This window comes from Notamacropus eugenii, chromosome 3 (genome assembly GCF_028372415.1).
Source record: "Notamacropus eugenii isolate mMacEug1 chromosome 3, mMacEug1.pri_v2, whole genome shotgun sequence".
NCBI lineage: Eukaryota > Metazoa > Chordata > Mammalia > Diprotodontia > Macropodidae > Notamacropus > Notamacropus eugenii.
Genome location: NC_092874.1, coordinates 114,215,276 through 114,236,647, shown reverse-complemented (window position 1 = coordinate 114,236,647; position 21,372 = coordinate 114,215,276). Strand labels below are relative to the sequence as shown.

The following is a 21,372-nucleotide window of genomic DNA, read 5'->3' as shown; positions in this document are numbered from 1 at the left end:
ACAACTACTGCAGCAAAGGCATGGAACATCCAGTCAGCCCAAAGAGCCCAGTCAAAAATCTGGGGGTCAATAAAATATAACAAGACTGGAGTGGTAGGAAGAGGCCACACTGGTATGAGCATTAAATGCCAAACACTGAAGGCAATGGGAGTCAGTGAAGTTAGAGTGGGGGAAGAAAAAGATGGTAGATATGGTCAGATCTATGCTTTAGGAAAATCGTTTTGGCAGCTGAGTGGAAGACAGATTAGAGAAGAGAGATACTTTAAGGGAAGGAGATCAATATTATTGCAATAGTTCAGATGAGAGGTGATGGGGGTATGGACTAGGGTGGTGGCTATAAGTAAGGAGAAAGGCAGATTTGAAGAGATATTGTGGAGAAAGAAATTAGGAGATTTAGCAACTGACTGGATATGTTGGGTGAGAGATTGTGAAGTTAGGTGACTGAAAGAATGGTAGTCCCCTTGACAGTAATAGTGAGATCAAAGCAGAGTGATAAGGGAGGCTTCTGGGGGTGGGGAGACGGGAGAAAAATAATGAGTTGTTTTGGATGTTGAGATTCAGTGATGCCCATAGGACATGGAGTTTGAAATGTTCAATTGGCAGTTATAGACATCTATGTATATAGATATATATCTATATACAGATATACAAATAGAGATATGATCTGGGAACCATTTGCATAGAGTTGATATTTGAATCTATTGAGAGCTGATGACCAAGTGAGAAAGTATATAGAGAGAAGAGGGCTCAAGGCAGAGCTTTGACATATACCAACAATTAATGGTTTAAGATTAAGCAAAAGAGGCTAAGCAGGAATAATCAGACAAGGAATAAGTGGTAGCAGAATCGAAAAAAGTCACAAAAACTCAGCAAGGAGAGCATGATATTCAGAAGAAGGTAGATGACCTTCAATGCTGCAGAGACATCAAGATGGATAAGGCTCAAGGAAAAAGTCATTAGAATAGGTTATTTAAAAATTATACTTGGCTTTTGAGAGAACAGTTTCAAGTGAATGATTTTAAAAGATAAACAGCAGAAGGTCTGAAAAGAGCAAGAGGAAAAGAAGTAAAGACTCTGATTGTAAACAGCTGTTTGAAGGAGTTTTAACTGAGCATGGAAAGAGGCAGAGAGAGAGACAGGGAGAGGAACAGGGACAGACACAGACAGGTAAATGGCAAAGCAGGATCCAGGAAAGGTTTTTTAAAGATGGAGGAGACATGAGTTCACAGGCAGCAAGAAAGGTGCTAATAGGTAGAGTGAATATTAGGAAGAGAGTAAAGATGATGGTGGAACAATACGATAGAGAAGACAGGAAGCAATGGGATCATGGACTATGGAAAACAGAAAGGATGCCTCAGTATCAGACACTTGAGTGAAGAAATAATGGGAGATGGGAAGGGAAAAACAAGAAGCTCTCCATAAACGGCTTTTTTTCATTGAAGTGTGAGGCAAGGCACTCAATGGAGAAGGGAGGGAAAGAAAAGCACCCAGGAGACTGAAGGAAAGAAAAAAAGTTTCTGAAGAGTTGTTGTGGAGAGTGGTATAGGCTATCAATTATGGTGTAGCAAGGCACCACTTAAGATTAAAGAGCATAGTGAGGTAACACCTCACACTTATCAAGGTAGCTTACATGACAAAAAAGGAAAATGCTGGATGATGGAGGAGATGTGGAATGCGCTGTTGTGGTGGAGTTGTGCAGTACTCCAGCCATTTTGAAGAGCAATTTGGAACCATGCCCAAAGAAAACGGTGCATACCCTTTGTCCAGTAATACTACTGCTGGGTCTATATCTCAAAGATGTCCCAAAAAAGGGGAAAGGATTTATTTCTACAAAAATATTTACAGCAGTTCTTTTAGCGGTGGCTAGGAATCAGAAATCAAAGAGATGCCCATCAACTGAGGAATGGCTAAACAAACTGTGGTATATGATTGTAATGGAATGTTACTGTGCTATAAGAAATGACAAGCAGGATGGCTTAAGAAAAACCCAGAAAGACTTGCATGAACTGATGCCTAGTGAACAGAAGTAGGAGACTGTTGTACACAGTGACAGCAATACTGTTCGATGAAGAACTGCAAATGACTTAACTATTCTCAGCAAAACAATGATTAAGACAATTCCAAAGCCCTAATGATGAAGTATGCTATCTGCCTCCAGAGAAAAAACTTACACAGACTGAATATAGGCTGAATCATGCTATTTTTCACTTTCTTTTTTTCTTTTATCTGAATCTTCCTGTACAAAATGATTAATATGGAAATGTTTTACATAACTGCATATGTATAACCTATATCTGATTGCTTACCATCTCATGGAGGGGGGGAGGGAACAGAGAAAGAGAGAGACAGAATTTGGAACTCAAAACTTTAAATAAAAAATGTTTAAAACAATTTTTAAAAGAGAATGCAGGGCATAAATATATTTTGAACCTGGTTCAGTTCCATTCAGCAGCACAAGAATAAGAGTAAAGAAGTGACAGCAAGGCATGATATGCACTAAAACAAAGGAGCAAGGGATTCAAGAGGAGAAGACAGTATAGAGGTGAACTGGTTTGCCAAAGGTTTCAGATTGGGAAGTATATACCTGAAAGTAGCCAGAGTAAGGTAATGGCATGGGAAATGTACTACTGGATGAAGCAATCTAATAGCAAGGATGAAGAGAGGCATTAGGCATAGGAAGAGATGGAAAAGTTAAAGATTATGATCAGGTGAAGGAAATTCAGAGTTCTTGGGCCTAAAAGTAGAACTCCTATGGGTGAATATAAAATTAAGGTTACGATCATCCCAATGAATAGGTGAGGTAGACTGGAGAACAATGAGAAACTGGAAATGCAATGTATTTGAGGGATTTTCAAAAGGTATGTTGAAGTTTCCTAGAATGAGGGAATGAGCTGGGATGAAGATCATAAGCCAAACACTAAACCGGATAAGAAAGAAGGGGGTCAGTAGATATCTGCCTAAACCAGAATGTAGATTAGATGATAAATTTTGATTAAATGAACCCCAAAGTTGTTGGATATTTTGATTAAACGAACCAAAAAGTTGGTGGATGATGGCATTAAACAGAATGAAAGCAGCATCAGGGAAAAAATGTATTCAGATATGCCTATGATGACCAGTGAGCTCAGGTATATATATAATAGTGTATGTAATCTTTCCTGGAAAAAGTGGCAAGATAAGGAGTTATCAGGAGGAAGTCAGATCTCAGTAAGTACCAAAAGACAGGAGTGATAAGGATAAGGGGTTAAGATGAAGTTCGATAAAATAAAGTTTCCCATTTGATTCTATGACTCTGGAAAGGGGCTGGGATAGGACAAAGAAGAAAAAAAGAGTAGTTTTAAAACTAATTTTTCTTATAGTTTAGCAATACTCCACTTATCTAATCACTCCCCATTTGATGGACATTTACTTTGTTTTCAGTTCTTTGCTATCATAAAAATTGTTGCTGTTTGAGATACTTTAGTGTATATGAGGCCTTCCTCTTTGTGACTGTCCTCTTTAGACCAAATGTACCTTAAAGTTTTTTTGTTTTTTTTTTTTAATATTACCAGTAGAACCTAATAGGAGTAATAGTGGCCCTCCAACTACAGTTCAACCACACTCACTGTAGGAGTTTTACTAGTGATAACTGTATTGATAAAAATTATGGTAACAATTGCATTTGTGGTGAGTAAAACAGAATATGATGGCCTAAAATAAACAGAAGCTTGCAGTGAACTCAAAGGACAAAAAAAAAAAAAAAAGAATTCTTCAGTTATGTTGGATTGAAAGACTAAAGAAAAGGATGTTAGAGGAAAATAGGCCAAAAATTCCAAGGAAAAGACAAGGTAAAACTAGTCCCAATTTTTATTCTATTTGCCCTGTCACAGAAAGTGATCAGTGGACTGCAAGATACAACAAAAAATTGTTAGTAAGAAGTTGAAATCCAAAATAAAGTAAGGCAATAGTGCTAATGTCAGTGTTTCTTACCAGACAGCTATACTACAACGTATAAAAGAGATGGCACATATAACTGCTGAGTTTCTGTCAGTAAACTTTATAAGATAATAGAAAACAGGAAAACTTCCAAAATACTGTTAAAGGCAAATGTTGTTCTGACTTTCCAATGAGAGAGAGAGAGAGAAAGAGACAGGCAGGCAGGCAGATGACAGAGAGAGAGAGAGAGAGAGAGACAGAGAGACAGAGACAGAGAAGAGGGTGGAATCTAAAAACTACTGACAAGTAATAAGCTTGTTTTTTTTTAATTTCTGGCAAATTCCTGAACATGCTAAAGGGGAAATCTATCACTAAGAGCCAGACTTTATCAAGAATAAGTCAAGCTAAACTAACCTCATTTCCTTTCTTCATGAGATAACTAGAATGGAGACCATATGAATAGCTTGGACATAGTTTACTTGGATTTTTCTTTTTTAAAAAATGCTTTAATTGATATAATCTTTTAACACATCATAAAAGCTCCAGTATATTCCAAATTGAATCCTTCACAATGTACAAACCCAATAATTAAGTAAAACCTGAAAGTAATAATATCTGAGAGAACCTGGCACCTTACATTTTGATAGATTTCCTTTTAAGAGAAAGAACAGATGTATGTTTTTGTAATTTAACACCAACACTGTCAAATGTTTTTGATCTGAATTTTGTTGCTGTTTCAATTGTCTTCATTTATTTTTAATTTTTTAATCAACAAGCTTCTAAAAATTAGTCTCTTGCTCCAATAACCCCCATAAGAAAATTAAAAATAAAATTTCTGAAAAATAGTTTTCAATATCAGCTACAGAGTATGATATATATACATCCATATTAATCATGTGCAAAAATGTATGTCCCTTCTTGCTATTTAAGTTTTCATTTCTCTGGCAATGAGTAGAGTGCTTTCTTCTTCATTCTTTGGGACTCCTTAATTAATGTGTAGCTCAGAGTTCTAACATCCTTCAAAATCACTTTTCTCCATAATGTTAATCAGTGTATAAATTGTTCTTCTGGTTCTGTTAACTTCATTCTGCATCAATGCATAGCAGTCTTCCAAGTTCCCTCTGAAACTGCCCATTTTATTACTTCATATGGCACAATAATATGCCATTAGATTCACATACCATAATTTGTTCAGCACTCCACAAAAGGAGGAATTCCCCTAGTTTCCAATTTCTGGCTACCACAGAAAGGGCTATTATACACATTTTTGCATATAGTCTTTTCCCTAATTTGGTTTCTCATGGAGTACAGACCCATGGTGGTCATACAGTTAGGTCAAAAAAGGGTATGCAGAGTTTGGTAACTTTCTAAACATTGTTCCAAACTGCTTTCCAGAATAACTGTCCAAGGAATCAAACAAGGACATCTCCACCAGAGCCCTAGCATACCTTTTTCTATACAGACTCCACCTCCAACATTTAGCTTTCTTTTTTGTCACCTTGCCAGTTTGACAGGTATGAAAAAGAATCTAAAAGTTACTTTGATCTGCATTTCTCTATTAGTGGTTTAGAATATATTTTTTTAAATGACTGTTAATAGCTTGGGGCTTTTTTCTCCCTTTGAAAACTTCCTTCCTATCTTTTGATCACTTTTAATACCTGCTCTTAGACTTATATATCTTCGGCATGAGACCTTTATCAAAGAAACTTGTTGCAAAGATTTTTTTCCCCAGTTTTTTGCTTCCCTTCTAATTTTTACAGATCAAAATCGTTCATTTTATCTTGTGTAATCCTCACTATCACTTCCTTAGTCACAAAGTATTTGAATCTGTGGGACAACAATTATTGTATATTAATGTGCTATTGCTGGAGCTGTCTTGCTTAATTCCTTGGACAGATATTCTGGAAAGCAATTTGAAACTATGTCCAACTTGGAACTGTCAATTTGATGTTGTATCGAAGGGTTCTTTGATCATATTGTATCCACATTCTATATCTTCCTATTTTTTCCTGAAATCTTCACATTCAATGTTCCTTAGGTAACACTATTTCATTGCACTCACATACTACACTCAGTTTGCCATTCCCCAATCAAGAAATACTAAGTTTACCTAAAAATGATGCTATTATGAATACTTTCCCAAAGATTATAAAAAATTTTGTAAAAATTCTTGAAAAAAATCACCAATTATATTCTAAAATGGTTGGATAAGAATCACAGTTCCATTAGCTGTTGATTAGTTTTTCTGCTTCATGATATCCCCGCCAAATGAATTGGCAAAGATGGAAATGGGGGTGGGAGTTGGCGCAAAGAATTTAGCCATTTAGAATTTATTTTAGAATCAGATTAAGATATAGTTTTTAACTCAATTTCCAACAAAAAGCTATCGCGTTGAATATGGTTTATTGTCCAGTACTCTGTTCTTACATTAAAAAACCTGGCCTGCAGTATAAACTTCCTTCTAGTTGTTATTTCTCTATTCTGCTGGTCAATTTTTAATTTTTTAATGCTCCTATCAGCTAATTTTGATAAATACATCTTTATAAAGTGTTGGAGATCTGGTAACGGCATTCTCCTTTGTTCCTACATTTTCTACCAACCCCATTCTTGGCATTCTTCGGATTTGGTTAATCTGATTTTTATCATCATTCTGTCCAATCCAACAGAGTATCCCCTTTGTACTTGATTAGCACAGATTTAAATCCAGAGATCAATTTGATTAGTAAACCCATTTTTACTAGAAAAACTTAAGAGTACTGAATTTCTCTTATATTAAGATCTTCTTTTCTTGCTGTGAAAATGTTCCATATATATTGTAGCAGATTCCCATGTAGCATGATGAACTGTCATTTGTTAGAGTTATATTTCTTTATAGCTCTTCTTTCTAGTTGTAAGTTAACAAACAGAAATGCTGGTAATTTGGGGGAATTTACTTCATATGCTGTATCAGTACTGTTGGTTCTCTAGGGTTTTCTGACAATCAGTCACAAAGAGATAATACTCTCTATTTCTGAAAAGTCTGTGTTGCATGAGAATTATTTGTTCTTTAAATGCTTGACACAATTCACTTAAAATCTTTCTGGACCTAGAGATTTTTTATCCCCCACACAAGTTCACATATGGCTTGTTCAATTTCTCTTTTTCACATCCTTAGAGTTATTTAGTTAGTTTTAGGATTTTATATTTGGGAATAATTTATCTGTTTCCAGTTTTATTGTGCTATAACTGGGTATAATATTTCATTATATTTGTAATCCCAAAGATGTGGTATAACCTTGATGCAATCCATTCATACCTTCTCATCTTCTACAATTCTTGACTACATCCTTCCAAAAATCCCCAACAGGGCATCCAAGATCTACCCAATGTACCAGAGATCTTCCCCTAGATCTGTTGCCATTACACTGTTAACAATAGAGTACAGCAGCTTCCTCTTTGATGCATAATTGACCCAACTGCTTTTCAGTTCCTACATTTCTCTGATGACATCTTCTGCTTCTCTTGTGCAGTTCTTCTTTAAAACATTGTGCAGCCTGAAAACCCCATTACCCTTTGGGTGACTTGAAACTTTAATTCTTCAGACACTTTGATATTTCATGATTTACATTTATACAGTCATTGAAAGAACAGTGTTGTTAAAAATGGCTTTTGTTTCATGGAGAAGCTTGGGGGGGTCATTAAAAGAACTGTACAATTTCTCATATGGAATCATCCCATACTCTTCCAGTTACTATTCAACTTAAATAGGCATAGTTTGTTTATGATCATTTTCTTTATTTCCTCTCCATAAGTTATAAGGTCCCCTTTTTTCATTTTCTGAGGTAGTTTTTTTTGAGGGAGTGGAGGTGGAATTTGACTTTGATCATGATCTTGAAAACTCATTAAACCTTACCAATGGTAACTTTTTAAAAATCAGGACTATTATTCTTTTTTAAAATAGACTTTTATTAGTTTGATTTTATTTTAAAATTCTAGTCCCTAAAAAATCTTGCAGAAAAAAAAGGAGGTTGGACATTATATTTCAAGTGAAACTGTCCAGATCTATAAAACCAGAAGATAAAACTAGAATCATCTGATAAAAGAAACCCTAAAAGGAAAAATCCCAGGAATATCATAGCCAAAATCCTGAGCTGTCACATAAAAAAAAAAAATACTGCAATCATCCAGAAAGAAGCAGTTTGTGTACAAGGAAATACAGTCAGGATTATGTAAGCCCTGACAACTTCTACTAAAAAAAAAGGAGATCTTAGAATACAATATTATAAAATGCAAAAGATACAGGTTTACAATTCAAGCATTTCTGATTAAAAAAAAAAAACCCCACCAGATCCGAGAAGGGATTTTGAAATACAAACATGAATCCAGAGAAACCTAGAAAGTAAAATTTATTTTGAAGGACCTGTGTGATGATGTAGTGCTACCATTCTAATAGAGGGAGAAGAAATAAGTCTGCCTTCAAAGCAGTTAAGTCTTGAAAGAATACTGAGTGAGTTAAAATAAGACAAATAGAGGTTCTGAGGAAAGACTAATTCTGTGTGGAAGATCTGAGAAAGGGAAAGAAAAGGGAGGGTTTAAAAGGCAAAATACATTAGCGTGGAAAGGAAGCAGGGGTAGCACTTGCCACTTCTCATAACTGGGTATGAGAAAATATAGAAAAATGAAGTAAGGAGTAGGTGGCATGAGCATCAGATGAACCTCACTTATATGAAACTTAAAAAGGAGAATGAATATATACATAAACAGTTTAAACTCAACAAAATAAGTGGTGATAGGAAGGAGGGAGTTAAGAAAGAATAATATTGGGAAGGGAATAATCACAAGAAAACAAACTTACTGATCCTGAATTAGGGAATGTCAAAACAAATAAATGAATGGAATATTACTGCACTGTAAGAATAACAAAAGACATTATTTCAGAGAGTCCTACGTAGTATAAACTGATATAGAAGGAAGTGAGTGGATTCAGGCGAACAATCTGTACAAGAACACAACACTGTAAAGAAAAACAACTTTGAAAGTCTTAAGAATTCTGCTCAAAGCAACGAACAACCATGTCTCCACAGGTCTCCCTTCTATGCTGAAGTGTGTCATCCACTTTCTGACAGGTGACTAACAAAAGGCACATATATTTTTGGAAACGAACACTATGTGTATTTGTTCTGCTTGACTACGATTATTTGTTACAGGATAATTTTTTTCCCCTTTTCTCCCATTTTGTGGAATTCAGGACAGGAAAGTTGGGAGAGAGTAAATAACAGAGGCTCCCCCCACAAAAAAGGACTACTGTAACATTTTTTAATGCACAAGCACAGACATGAGGAACAGTTTTGAAATTAATGTGCAGAACTGATTATACTTTTTTAAAAGCAGTATGGAGATTGCCAGTCTCGTATAAAATCTGTGTGTGTGTGTGTGTGTGTGTGTGTGTTCTGCTATGAATACAGAAATTATTTCAGTTTTTCATATTAAATTCAGAATAAAGCAATATGATTAAAATTAAATGAACCTCAAAAAAGGAAACTTCTGCAGCTAAGTCTCACGTGCCTGAGACTTCCTTACATTTAATAATGTAAAGGAAAGTGTCCAATTTGATCCTTCCTATATGGTAGCAGATAATAACAACAGTAACATTTGTATAGAACTTTAAGGTTTGCAAAGCAATGTATAAATGGTATCTTATGTGATACTCACAATAATCCTATGAGGTAAGTACATATCTACAAATTAAATGAATAAATAAAAACAATTCAAACACCAATGGTCCTCATCCTATCTTATGCTATTTCAACATCCCAACAATTGAGTTCAGTGAATGCTCTTTAAAGTAAAAGTTCCATAAATCTTACAGAAAGGCAAAATGATATAGTAGATAGACCAATGAACTGGTGTAGCACCTGGCTTCAATTCCTAGCATTACTACTTAACAGTCAGGTGATCCAGAAAAAACTTATAATCTGTTTTCTCACCTGTAAAAAGATAACACTAATGGTCATGTCTATTCATAAATATTATGAGAATCAAAGAAGATAATGCATATGGAAGTTCTTTGAAAATCAGTAACATGGTATATGAATGTAAGGTGCTAATGTTTCTACTAGTGATTCATTGATAAATCCTTTTCACGTTTTTAGAAATACCATTTCTTCAGTCTTCATTTGCAACCTGGTAACAAGTTGCAAAAAGAAGCAGTATTTAATGACACAGCAAAAGCATAGAAGCTACAAGTAAACAATATAAAAATATTGATAGGCAAATACCTGGACAACTTCCAACAACTTTCCTAAGCCTATTTCTTCATCTGTAAAGTGGAAAAAGTAAGACTTGTATTATCTACCCTTGAAGACTGGAGTGAGGCTTAAAATAGATGATGTTTATAAAAGCAATGTGTAATACAATGGTAATATCTCTTTTACCAACTAAGACAGAAAGACATATTTATCTATAAACCATCATCCATGATGCTACTTTGATTTTAACTACTTATTAACACCTTGGTAGACAGGGTCTTTCCTAGGTCCCCCAGACAGATCCTTCTTCTATAAGGTCTACCTTCCCATCAATGCTGTACGGAGCTGGCATGTTGCCTATGTTACCGAAAGACAGCTACCCTCATGACTTAATTATCATATTCCACCATCACTCCATCTCAGTCACTCAAGCTGAAAACCTTGAATTCATCTTTGATTCCTTCTCTTCCTTTATCCTCCCCTTACCTGTTCACAACTTTTTTTCCTTTGGAAAGTGCTTCATAGCTACTCCTTCATTCAACCCTGCAAACATATATTCTTATATGACTACTGCTCAATTATCAGTGGTGCTCAAGTTTCAATCTCCTTTTCCTAATTTTCAAGGTCCTTTATGATTTAGACTAAGCAACCTTATTACCTATCACTACCTAAGACAAACCTTCTTCTCTCACTAGTCCAACCTTCTAATTGATCTATGAATATACTAGCCTCATTCCTACCTGTACTCAAGATGTACTCATCCAATCACTAGTTTCTCACCTTGTAAGCCCTTTCTTTATTCCTTTAAGTTATCTAAATCCTACTAACCTTCAAGATCCGGAGCAAGTTCCACCTTCTCCACAAACTGCTCCAGGCCTGACTAATTTCCCTCCCCTCTGAACTATTGCTATGCTTAAAATCAATGCAACTTGGCATTGACTTTACCTTATAATGCTGATGTACTGTTCTTAATAGTTTACTCTTGCTCTTGCTTATTACCATGGTTGCTCCAGACTAAACTGTTTAAACTTCCATATCCTTCTCAAAAATGGGAGCACAGGGTTAAACATGTAGATGGACAGAAATTGGGGAGGGGGGGAAATATGTGGCAAAAAAGACAAAAGGGTGGAAAACCACCCAATCATTAATTCAGCCCTGATTTATTGAAATATTGACATTTGTACTATGTACTAAAATCATAACATTTACATATAATCCTTGTCCTTATGAAGTTCTCACTCTCTGGGGAGAAATACAACACATACACAGATATTTAAAACTGCAAAACAGAATATAAAAGAACAAAAGTACAAATAACTAAGAAAAGTATCAGGAAGAAAAGATTTCTGACACAGGCGGTTCAACAGAAAGTTTCATGGAGAAAGTAGCATTTGACTGAGACCTTTAATAATGGGAAGAATTTCAAAAGTCAGAGAATGAGGGGAAAAGACATGAAATACAATGACTAATGAGGTAAGGCAAGCTATCAATGAATAAGTATGACGGATCTGATTTGATAAGACCATAAGGTATACTGAGGGTAACAAAGGGTGTAGTAAGCACTGGCAAAAATGACAAAAGATGGGAATAGTCATGATGGGAATGCTGAAAGGGATTGGAAAGACTAGCACACTAATGAATTATTGGTGCAGTCATTTAAAAAGGAAAAAGTGATTCCATATACATCCAAATATTTAAAGCAGTTTTGTAGCTGGTTGTCCATCCCTATCTCAGAGTCAAGGCACAGTGTGTCCAACTGTGACTGATCAGACCAATATGAGTTCAGAGGGTTCTACCACAGGTCAGACACAAATAGTCCACATCAACATTTGTAGAGGAGAGGTTCATAACTTAATGTATTTCACATTCCTTTTGATCTAATACATTTCTGCTTTGCTCATAGAGCACATCGCCAACTTTGATGTGGGCACATCATGCAAGGCAGTCCTGTGCCAGTGTCTCCCATGTCTCACAACAGATCAATAGAGTCTAAAAGTTTGGGGTGGCTAAGTCGTGCAGTAGATAGAGTACCAGCCATGGAGTCAGGAAGACACATCTTCCTGACCTCAAATCTAGCCTCAAACACTTGCACTAGTTGTGTGACTCCGAGCAGGTCTGCTCAGTACATTTTGTAGTAGCAAAAAACTAGATGCCTAATTATTGGGGAATGGCCAAAGAAATTGTAGTACATGAACTAGATGTTCTGAAGACATTTCAAATTCAAGATGTTCAAAACTAAAAATTAAAGAAATTAATGTACTGTGAGAAGCAATAAATACGATGGATACAGGTGAGAGTAGAAAGGCTTACATGAATCAGTACAAAGCAAGCAGAGCCAAGAAAACAGCATACACAATAAGTACAACAACGTAAATGGAAAAAATAACCACCAGCAAACAAATGAAAAAGAATGCTTCATAAGCACAAAGAATAAGGTAGGCCCGAAGAAGAGGTATGAGAAGACACTGCACACAGACACTCCTGTGTGCAGGTAAGGGATTCATGGACAAAGAACACTACAATATACTATGAGAAAATTTCAATATATTGATTGGTTTTACTGTATTTGTTTTCTCTATCTTTTCTTCTTGTGCTAAAAAAACATCTTTACGTAAGAGATGGCCTTTCAGGAGAAGAAATACAGGGGAAGTCTGAACTATATTAAAACAAAAAATAGTAATAACTTTTTTTTAAAGATGGGGGAAGAGAACAGAAAAGACCAACTAATAATCTGATTTCATATAAAGCCCCTAACTTTGCCATGGTCCTTCTTCCAGGACAAATTTGGCTTGGTATTTTGCTCTTTTTATCTTATCAAAACTTAAACTCACTGGCAAGCTCACAAAGAACAAAAGCAAATTATGGAAAATACTAAAGCAACCCAGAAAAAATATATGTCCACAACTGGGCATGGCAGGGGGAGAGAGAAAGGATACTTATATTCACCAGTGTGAATTACCCCAACAACAGTTTTTAAACTGAAAGCACACATGCATATAGTCTTTTTCTCCTCCTCATCGTTCACTTTTTTCCATGGGTCAGAGCCAGCTAGAATGTGTCAGAAGTTTGAAACAAAAAATAATAGGAAGAAAAGCACACCCCTTCCCCTACTGTGGAATTAATCTAAGCAATTCATTTCTTTTTCTTGAATTTCTGAGTTATGGCTCTCTGTCTGGGATGAGGGGAGGGGAGGGGAGGGGAGGGGAGGGGAGGGGAGGGGAGGGGAGGGAAGGGGAGGGAAGGGGAGGGGAGGGAAGGGGAGGGGAGGGGAGGGGAGGGAAGGGAAGGGAAGGGAAGGGAAGGGAAGGGAAGGGAAGGGAAGGGAAGGGAAGGGAAGGGAAGGGAAGGGAGGCAAGTTGGTAGGCAACAGAAAAGCAAATTGTCTGCAAAGCCAGGACTAGAAAAAATAAACAAGCCCAGACTCTCAGCATGACCAGGACATGTGTAGCCTGCAGGGTTCTGTGTTGGGAGGCAACAGAAGTGGAGGAAAGTCCCTGAAGAAAGTCCCAGGGAAGTCAGAGAGCTACAGGGAGGTCAAAAAGTACCAGGCGGGGAGCCTTAGAAACCATTGGGAACAGTGTGACAGAGGTCAGATCTCTAATAGCCAAGGAACTCACGAGCTCTAGTACTGTGTTCTGAGATGTCATACTAAGGCATAGTACTCTGAACTCAAAGATCCAGGAAAATCATGACCTCCAGAGATGGAGGTCAGTGCAAAAACCCAAAGAACCTGGGAGGCGGGGGGGGTTCCAATAAACCACCCAAAAGTAAACGCATACAGTGGAGACTGCTACTGGCACAAAGCCCTAATTCAAGAACTAAAACTGGAAAAATCAATCAGAGAAAACTGGTAAGTATAAAAATTGCTGTAGATCTAGAGATTCCAAAAAAGAAGTAAGAAACTATAAAAGTGAGCAATGAGTGTATTAATTCAAAGGGAAAAATGTCTCCTCCACAAGGACATTAATACTTAGAAGAAATGAAACCAGAGATAAAAAACTAAATTAAATAAATAAAAATAAATATAAAATAATATAAATATAAAATAATATAAAATAAAAAATAAATAAAAATAAAATAAATAAAAATCTTTTGAAAAAAGAAAGTGGCGAACTTCATCCGGATCCCTGAAAACCAGAACACATCCAGCACAGCAGGTATCAATGAGAAAGACTCAAACAAAAGCAAAATATTAGAAAAAAATGGAAGATATTTTATATCAAAAACAAGTTATCTGGGGAAAAAAAGTGAAGGAAAGACAATTTAAGAATCACTGGACTTTTCTTTTTTATTACAAGTCTGGATACTATATTTCAAGAAATCATAAATGAAAAATACCCAGATCAATTAAAGATCAATTAAAGAAGGCTAAGTAAAGATGAAAAATAAACACTGATTACCTCCTGAAGGAAGGTGGGAAAAAAATCTTTCAGTCAAGATGGTGCCTAAGTAAGAGACAGGCCAACCAGTAATATGTATTCACTCAAGAAAATTCCTGAAGTTCCATCAAATAAAATGATAATTAAGAAAACCAACGAGAAAGTGCAGTGACGTATTCCACTCCAAAACTACACAGAAGTAAGGCTGCTCCCCCAAGACTTGCAGCCTGAAACATTCTTTGTCTGAGGCAGCAAGAGTAAAGGGACTCAGAAAGATGAAGAATGGTTAGAAAGAAACAATGTAGTCAGTGTCAAGTTCAAGGTTATGTGACATTTAAGCTCCCAGGGGCAAAGCCTCCCCAAACACTCCCTTGCAAAGATTCCAAAGACTCTGAACTTCAAAGATCCGAGCAGCCCAAGGTCAGCATAAGGATCCAGAGCAAGATGAAATAGGGATGACTGTTCCACACAAGAGCATGGGGGTTGGGGGTAGAAGGTGGGGATGTTGAGGGAAGCAGGGCGGTGTTTGAACCTGGCCTTGGCACAAAGTTCAGTTCACAAATAAATGTCTCAGATGAGTGAATAAAATACAATGCAGTATCAAAAAAGGTTAATCTAACTAGATGACAAATATAAACAGAAATTCAAAGAAAAAAATTATTTTTTGCGCAGACTACATGAATACTGAAAAGAAAATGAGATTTTTTTAAAAAGAAAATAAAAGCTCTGAAGGAAAAAATCAAGAAACTAAGCAGCTTAGAAAAAGAAAGTGGGATAAATTTTAATCAAGAGTAGCATCCTTAAAATACTATAACAGACCAAACAGAAATCAGTGACTCCAGGAAACAGCAAGAAAAAGCAGAACAAAATCAGGACTGGATAAAAAAAAAAAAAAAAAAGATGTCAGATATCATAAAACAATTGTCCTGGAAAACAGAACAAGGAGAGATAATATTAAAATAACTGGATTCCCTAAAAACCAAGATTTTTAAAAAATTCACAACACTACATTTTTAAAAATTGTAAGTGAAACTGCCCAGATCTATTAGAATCAGAACATGAAGTCAGAATCTCCTGAAAGGAATCCGCAAAGTCTCAGGAATACCAACCAAAATCCTAAACTCCCACATCAAAGGGAAAAAAAAATACTGCAAGCACTCAGAAATAAGTAATTCAAACACCAAAGCTCTACAGTCAGCATCACAGAAGATGTAGCAGCTTCTATTAAAAACCAGAGGAGATCACAGAGTACAATATTCCAAAAAAGGCAAAGGTTTGCAACCAGAATAACTTATCCTGCAAAGCTGAGTATAATCTTATGGAGGAAAAATGGAATATTAACAGACTTTAAAGCATTTCTACTGAAAAGACAAGAGCTGAGAGTAAGACTATTGAAATATAAGCATAAGAGTCCAGAGAAAGGTAAGATGTAATGCTAATATTCAGATGATTTTAAAGGTTAATAAGAGGATTAAATAGGAAAAACAAAAGCCTAGGGGTGATAGGGTTTTGTTCTGGAGATTTGAAGAGGGAAAAAAAAAGGAGCATGAAAGTAGAACTATAATATTAGAGAAGGGGAGAAGGATGGGGAACTTGCTAATTTTTATAATTAAAGTGAACAAGACAAATACAAAGTGGTTGAGGGAACAGACATCAAATGGACCTCACTTATCTGAAATGGATAAAGAAAAACTGAACGAACACACGAACACACACACACACACACACACACACACATATGCAGAAATAGGTACAGGAATATATCAAATTCAATATGGAAACAAGTGTGGGACAAGTAGCTGGGAGTTAAGAGGGAGGAAAACGCTAGCACAAAATAGCCGCAAATAAAACAAGCTGACTGATCCTGAGTGGGGGATGGAGGATGGGAGATAGGGGGAAGGGCATGGGCAGAGATGAGGAAGAACCAGTCTCTAATGGAGTCTCTATCAAATGAGGAATGACTGAACAAATTACAATAAATGAATGGGAAATTATTCTGTCAAAAGTAATGATGAGAGATGATGTCAGCAAATCCAGTATGAAGTGAGCAAAAACAATTTACACAAGGACAACACTGTAAGAAAAACAATTTCAAAAGACTTAAAAACTCTGTTCAGTGCAATAACTAACCATATCTCCAGAGGATCTATGGTGACACAGGTTGCTCTCTTCCTGACAGAAAGGTGATAGGTACGAGGTGCAGAAAAAGGTATATATTTTTGTATTTGGCCACTGTGTAGGTTCATTTTGCTTGATCATGCTAACTTATTACAAGGGTTTTTTCTCTTTCATTCACCAACTTTTAAGTGGAGGAAGGGATTCCGGAAAAAGGGTAGTCAGTGATAGTGATGCCCCCTCCCCCAAGGGGTCATTATAAACATTTTTACAATGCACAGAAGAGAACAGAAGGAAGTTCAGAAGGAAGCACAGACAAGCAGGACAGTTTTGAAAGTAACGTGTGGAATTTATTATATACTTTTTTTTTAAAGCAAGCTGTATGAAATGGAGATTCACGGTTTCATATACATCCTCTTTTCATGTTCTGCTGTCTATACTGAAATGCTCTTTGGGGGGTGTTTAAATTCAGGATAAAAAAATAAAATTATTTTAAAAAAATCTAATGGTAGATTGTCACAGTGGGGGCTCCCACCCAGATGATCTCCCTGAATCCTAACTTAGATAATTCACAGCAGGAACACTCAGCAGCAGCTGGCTCACAGGATCAGGGCAGCAGTGGAGAGAGGCACATCATGAAGCTGCGGTGATATTTCCCTGTCCTGATATGATCACAGGTTGGGCCAGAAGTAGATGTCATTTAGAAGCAGCATCAAGGAAGAAAGTGCTACAGAAGAAAATCCATTTTGTCAGTCTTACTGACAATTGTGACAGCATTCACTCACCTGATTTCCGGTTTTTTTAATACTCAAAGTATTTTAAGCTTATCACTAGTTAATAGTTAAGTACCAATCTACAAAGCTATATTTTCAATATGTAAAAAATATGTACACAAATTCTAAGCTAGAAATACATAATTTGAATTAAATGGAATTACAAAGTTATAGAAAAATCTGGGGGAAAAAACTTTTTTTTATAATAATTTCATTCTTGTCCTAAGTACTTCAGGGAGCAATATTCATAAGAGTAGTAATACACGTTTAATGTATTTTTAAAATAGGGTAAGGAAGGAGAAGAGGAAGGTGAAAAGGAGGAAAAGGTCAAAGGGAGAAAAATATATCCATCCAGCTTATTATTCTTGGACTTATTTTTATTCATGTTTGATGTAAATATAAATTTCTCATAATTACAATATAGTGTGTAAGCTCTGCCCTGAGATCTGTAATACATAGCAACACTAAGTTGATACTATTGCATTAACCTTTAATATCCAAAGATAATAACTTAACAATGACTTCAAAATTTAACTTTAAAGTACAAGAAAAATATTCTGATAATCCCTACGTTGGTCAGAGGCATGGGTGAACAAAGGCTTTCACATACTAATATATAAACTTGGCAATAAAACTATGTTTCAGAGTCAACAACTTTAACTCTGGTAACGTATAAAAAAACTCAGTATCCTTGAATTACACGAAATTTTGCTTATTTAAAATAAAGACTAACAGAATTTTGAAGTGAGGTGCCTGCTGAAATAGAATAGAGACTTGACTACTGAAACTTAAGGGATTTCAGGCTACAGTACAACCCCAAAAAAAGGTCTTACAGATTAATACTCTTTTATGATGGTCTATAAAATGAATGTCATTCAATTCATGGAAAATTCTACTGGTCTGTATGAACACTGAAGTTATACAAATCCACTTAGAACCTTATGATAAAAACAATGTTTTCCCTAAGGCAAATGAGATTCTGAAATACAAGATCTCCTTATCCATGGAGAGTAAGTTCTACAGATTCTCAAGAATAAATTCTTGAAAGTTTTATACATACATATACACATATGGCAAGTAGAAAACTGTGATCTATATATCGAAACATCTATAGATACAGAAATATATCCATCACAGTTTTCTACTTGCTCTCCTAAAGCTAATCTTTTCCATAGAATATTCAATTCTTGTGATTGGATAAAAGATAAAGCTTCAAATATGAGCTAATCGTGTTCTGAACACCTGCCAATCTTCCTTTTAATAGAGAGGGTGACACTGCACACCAGCCAGTAAGAGAGAGGGGCTGTAGTGGCAGGATGTGGTAAGACCATCACATATTTGAAACAGCCAATCCTAAATCAGCAAATCAGGAAGGTTCTTGAATAATTAAGAAATTCTGCATGGAAAGGACAAACGTTAGGCCTGTCACAAAGTGCTGTGGCTTAAAAAGCATAGAATAAAAATCGGGTACTTAGACATATACCTCTGCAGTGGCGTCACTTTGTTCTTATTCTTGTCAACGGAACTCGTAGATAGCTGAAGAAAATTGGGGTTTAATTTATATAACTCTTGAAGTAGCTTCTGTTCATACTCTTGGTGTTTACCCGCCTGGTGGAAAAAGAAAATTAAACTGCAATGGCATTCATATATTAGTTGCTATGAAATACTCCATCTCTCCCCTGGAAGCTTAAAGACATCAATGATACAAAATGAAAAGGATTCTTCCAACTAAAGGTAAACTGACAAACTTTTCTCCATGAAGACAATCTCTCTCCTATTAAATGTACATGGCATATGGCAAAAAAGGCACAACAGAGGAAATATTAATTTATTTGGAAAGTGGTCAGTATGTAGAAAATAACTTTAAGACTTAGGAAACCAAATCTAAGCATTGTTTAATCAAAGTTCTTTAAGGTAAGAAGAAAATGTAATCTCCAATAGCCTAATTATTTAACATTTTTTCAGACATTCAAAGAGCATTATTTAGCATCAAGTTAATGCAAAATGAAGTAAAATTTCAAACAGCCCTTCATCTTCTCATCTGCCTGTCTCAGTCACCAAGTCATAAATAAAAATCATTTAAAATTTTTCCTGTTAGCATGATTAAATTCTTCAAGAAAGTACAAAACTTGGGAGTTGCAGAGGGAGGCGTAGAGGACAAAGAGAAGAGGAAATATACAGAGAATTTAAATCAGATAATTAGAGACAAATAGTAAACGTTTATAGCACTCATTTTACTATTTGTATGAACAGCCTGTCTGGATATGCAGGTTATTTTAAGTATTTTGCACAAAGCCGATTACTGCTTACTTTTGTTCAACCTGATAATGGCCCATTCTAATTAATAACTGAGCAAAAACTAAAGAAAGGTAATGCCATTTACTTGAGTATAATTACATATAATTTTGGCAGTGTCATTCTCTGTTCTGAGGTCCCTTAAATCACACATACATACTTTCCTTTCACATTTTCTTACCTACTCTACTTAGAATAAAATACTGAATTTCCTATCATAAGATAAAGAAAGAGCTCTTCCAATCTTTGTTATGATAGTTATATAATAAGTTACTATTTTATATTAAGGACCTATTTTAACCAGAAAAGCACTTCTGGACTTATGTTTATACTATTTCCAAACATGTTAAGAAGACTCTGATGAAGTAAGACTGACTCTATAAAGCATTCACTATTTTTAGTGCCACAAACTTTAAAAAATTTAAAAGCTTTGAAAACTTTCCATTCACAGGAAAATTATTTCACACACTTCCTCTAAATGGTTATTGAAAACTGGTTATGAAAAGACCTCAACAGGGGCAGCCCAGATAATACATGTTAAATTTCATTACTACATGGCAGTGGCCAAAATATAGTTTTCAAAAAAATATTTCAAATAAGCAAATGAGCTGAAGACATTTAGTAACTTATATTATGATGCAAAATATAGATGAGAGTGGATCTTCTTTGGTGCCATCCAAGAAAACTGCCCAGGACTCATTTTAACATTGGTTCCAGATCCCAAAGATAATATAAGGAGACTGTACTATATTTTTTTTTTCATAAAGGGATTTAAACTATAGCAATTCCAAAATCAAAGAAGGTAAACTTTTCCCCATGAACATTAGCAATGCACTCTTCATTCTAATTAGACTCGATCTAGGTTTATGTGAAGAATGAAAGGTAGCAATGAATGCCCCCCACCTTCTAAAAGAGAAGTATTCCTGCAAAAGTCCACAGCCACAAATCTGAAGTCCTCATCTACAATAGGGAAGTACAGCATTATATTTTGGTATAATTCTCATGTAATATGATGTCTTTTCAACATTTTCACTTCTAAAGAGTATTTATACTATAAATTGAAAGGAGACAGGAGAGGAGGAAAAGTGAAAGAACATAGGACATTAAGCATTCAATTCACTTTTTCATAGGCTACTAATGCAATGAACACTTGAAGAGAGCGCGTAACTCTCTAAAACATCAACATTTCCCTGTCTGGATGGGATATATTTTCTAGGACACCATGTAAAAAAAGTAGATAAGAAAGAAACCAACTAATGGGTATAACATCCTATTTAGATCACATTTTGCTGTTAACATTACTCTCAATATCTTTTTTTTAAAAACTCTCCACTTTTGAAGGAAATCATTTAACAAAAAAATAAAAACTAAGAGTGCTCTCTCTGCAAAGCTGGCAATTCATACTGCTTTACTACCTGCATTTCCTCTTTTGTGAAGCTAGCTGCTTCATCCCCCAATTCATGTAGATACATGCAGTCAGGTTTTGGACACTGCATATTCTTTAGGAAGTAACTGCAGTATTTTGTTGTACCTAGAGAAGCCTGTCGGAAAAAAGAAGAAAAAAATTTGAAGATAACAAAAATATTATTTGCCTTCAAGAAGGATAATAATAATAGTTAAGAAACACATGCCAATGTGTATTTCAGAAATCATTCCATAAGACATTTG

General features: G+C 35.6%; 1 protein-coding gene across 4 annotated transcripts in view; it reads right to left on the bottom strand.

Annotated features, from left to right (window-relative positions):
• CNOT4 (CCR4-NOT transcription complex subunit 4) overlaps positions 1–21,372 on the bottom strand; it is a 293,416-nt gene that overhangs the window by 154,241 nt on the left and 117,803 nt on the right. For all 4 annotated transcript variants that reach the window (XR_011976833.1, XM_072652636.1, XM_072652637.1 and 1 more), the window contains exons 6-7: positions 21,120–21,245; positions 18,893–19,017 (exon numbers count right to left, since the gene is read on the bottom strand). Coding sequence is in view for 3 of the 4 variants with exons in the window: in XM_072652636.1 (XP_072508737.1) it covers positions 18,893–19,017; positions 21,120–21,245 (251 nt within the window). In the remaining variant the exon portion in view is untranslated. The remainder of the gene's footprint in view (positions 1–18,892; positions 19,018–21,119; positions 21,246–21,372) is intronic.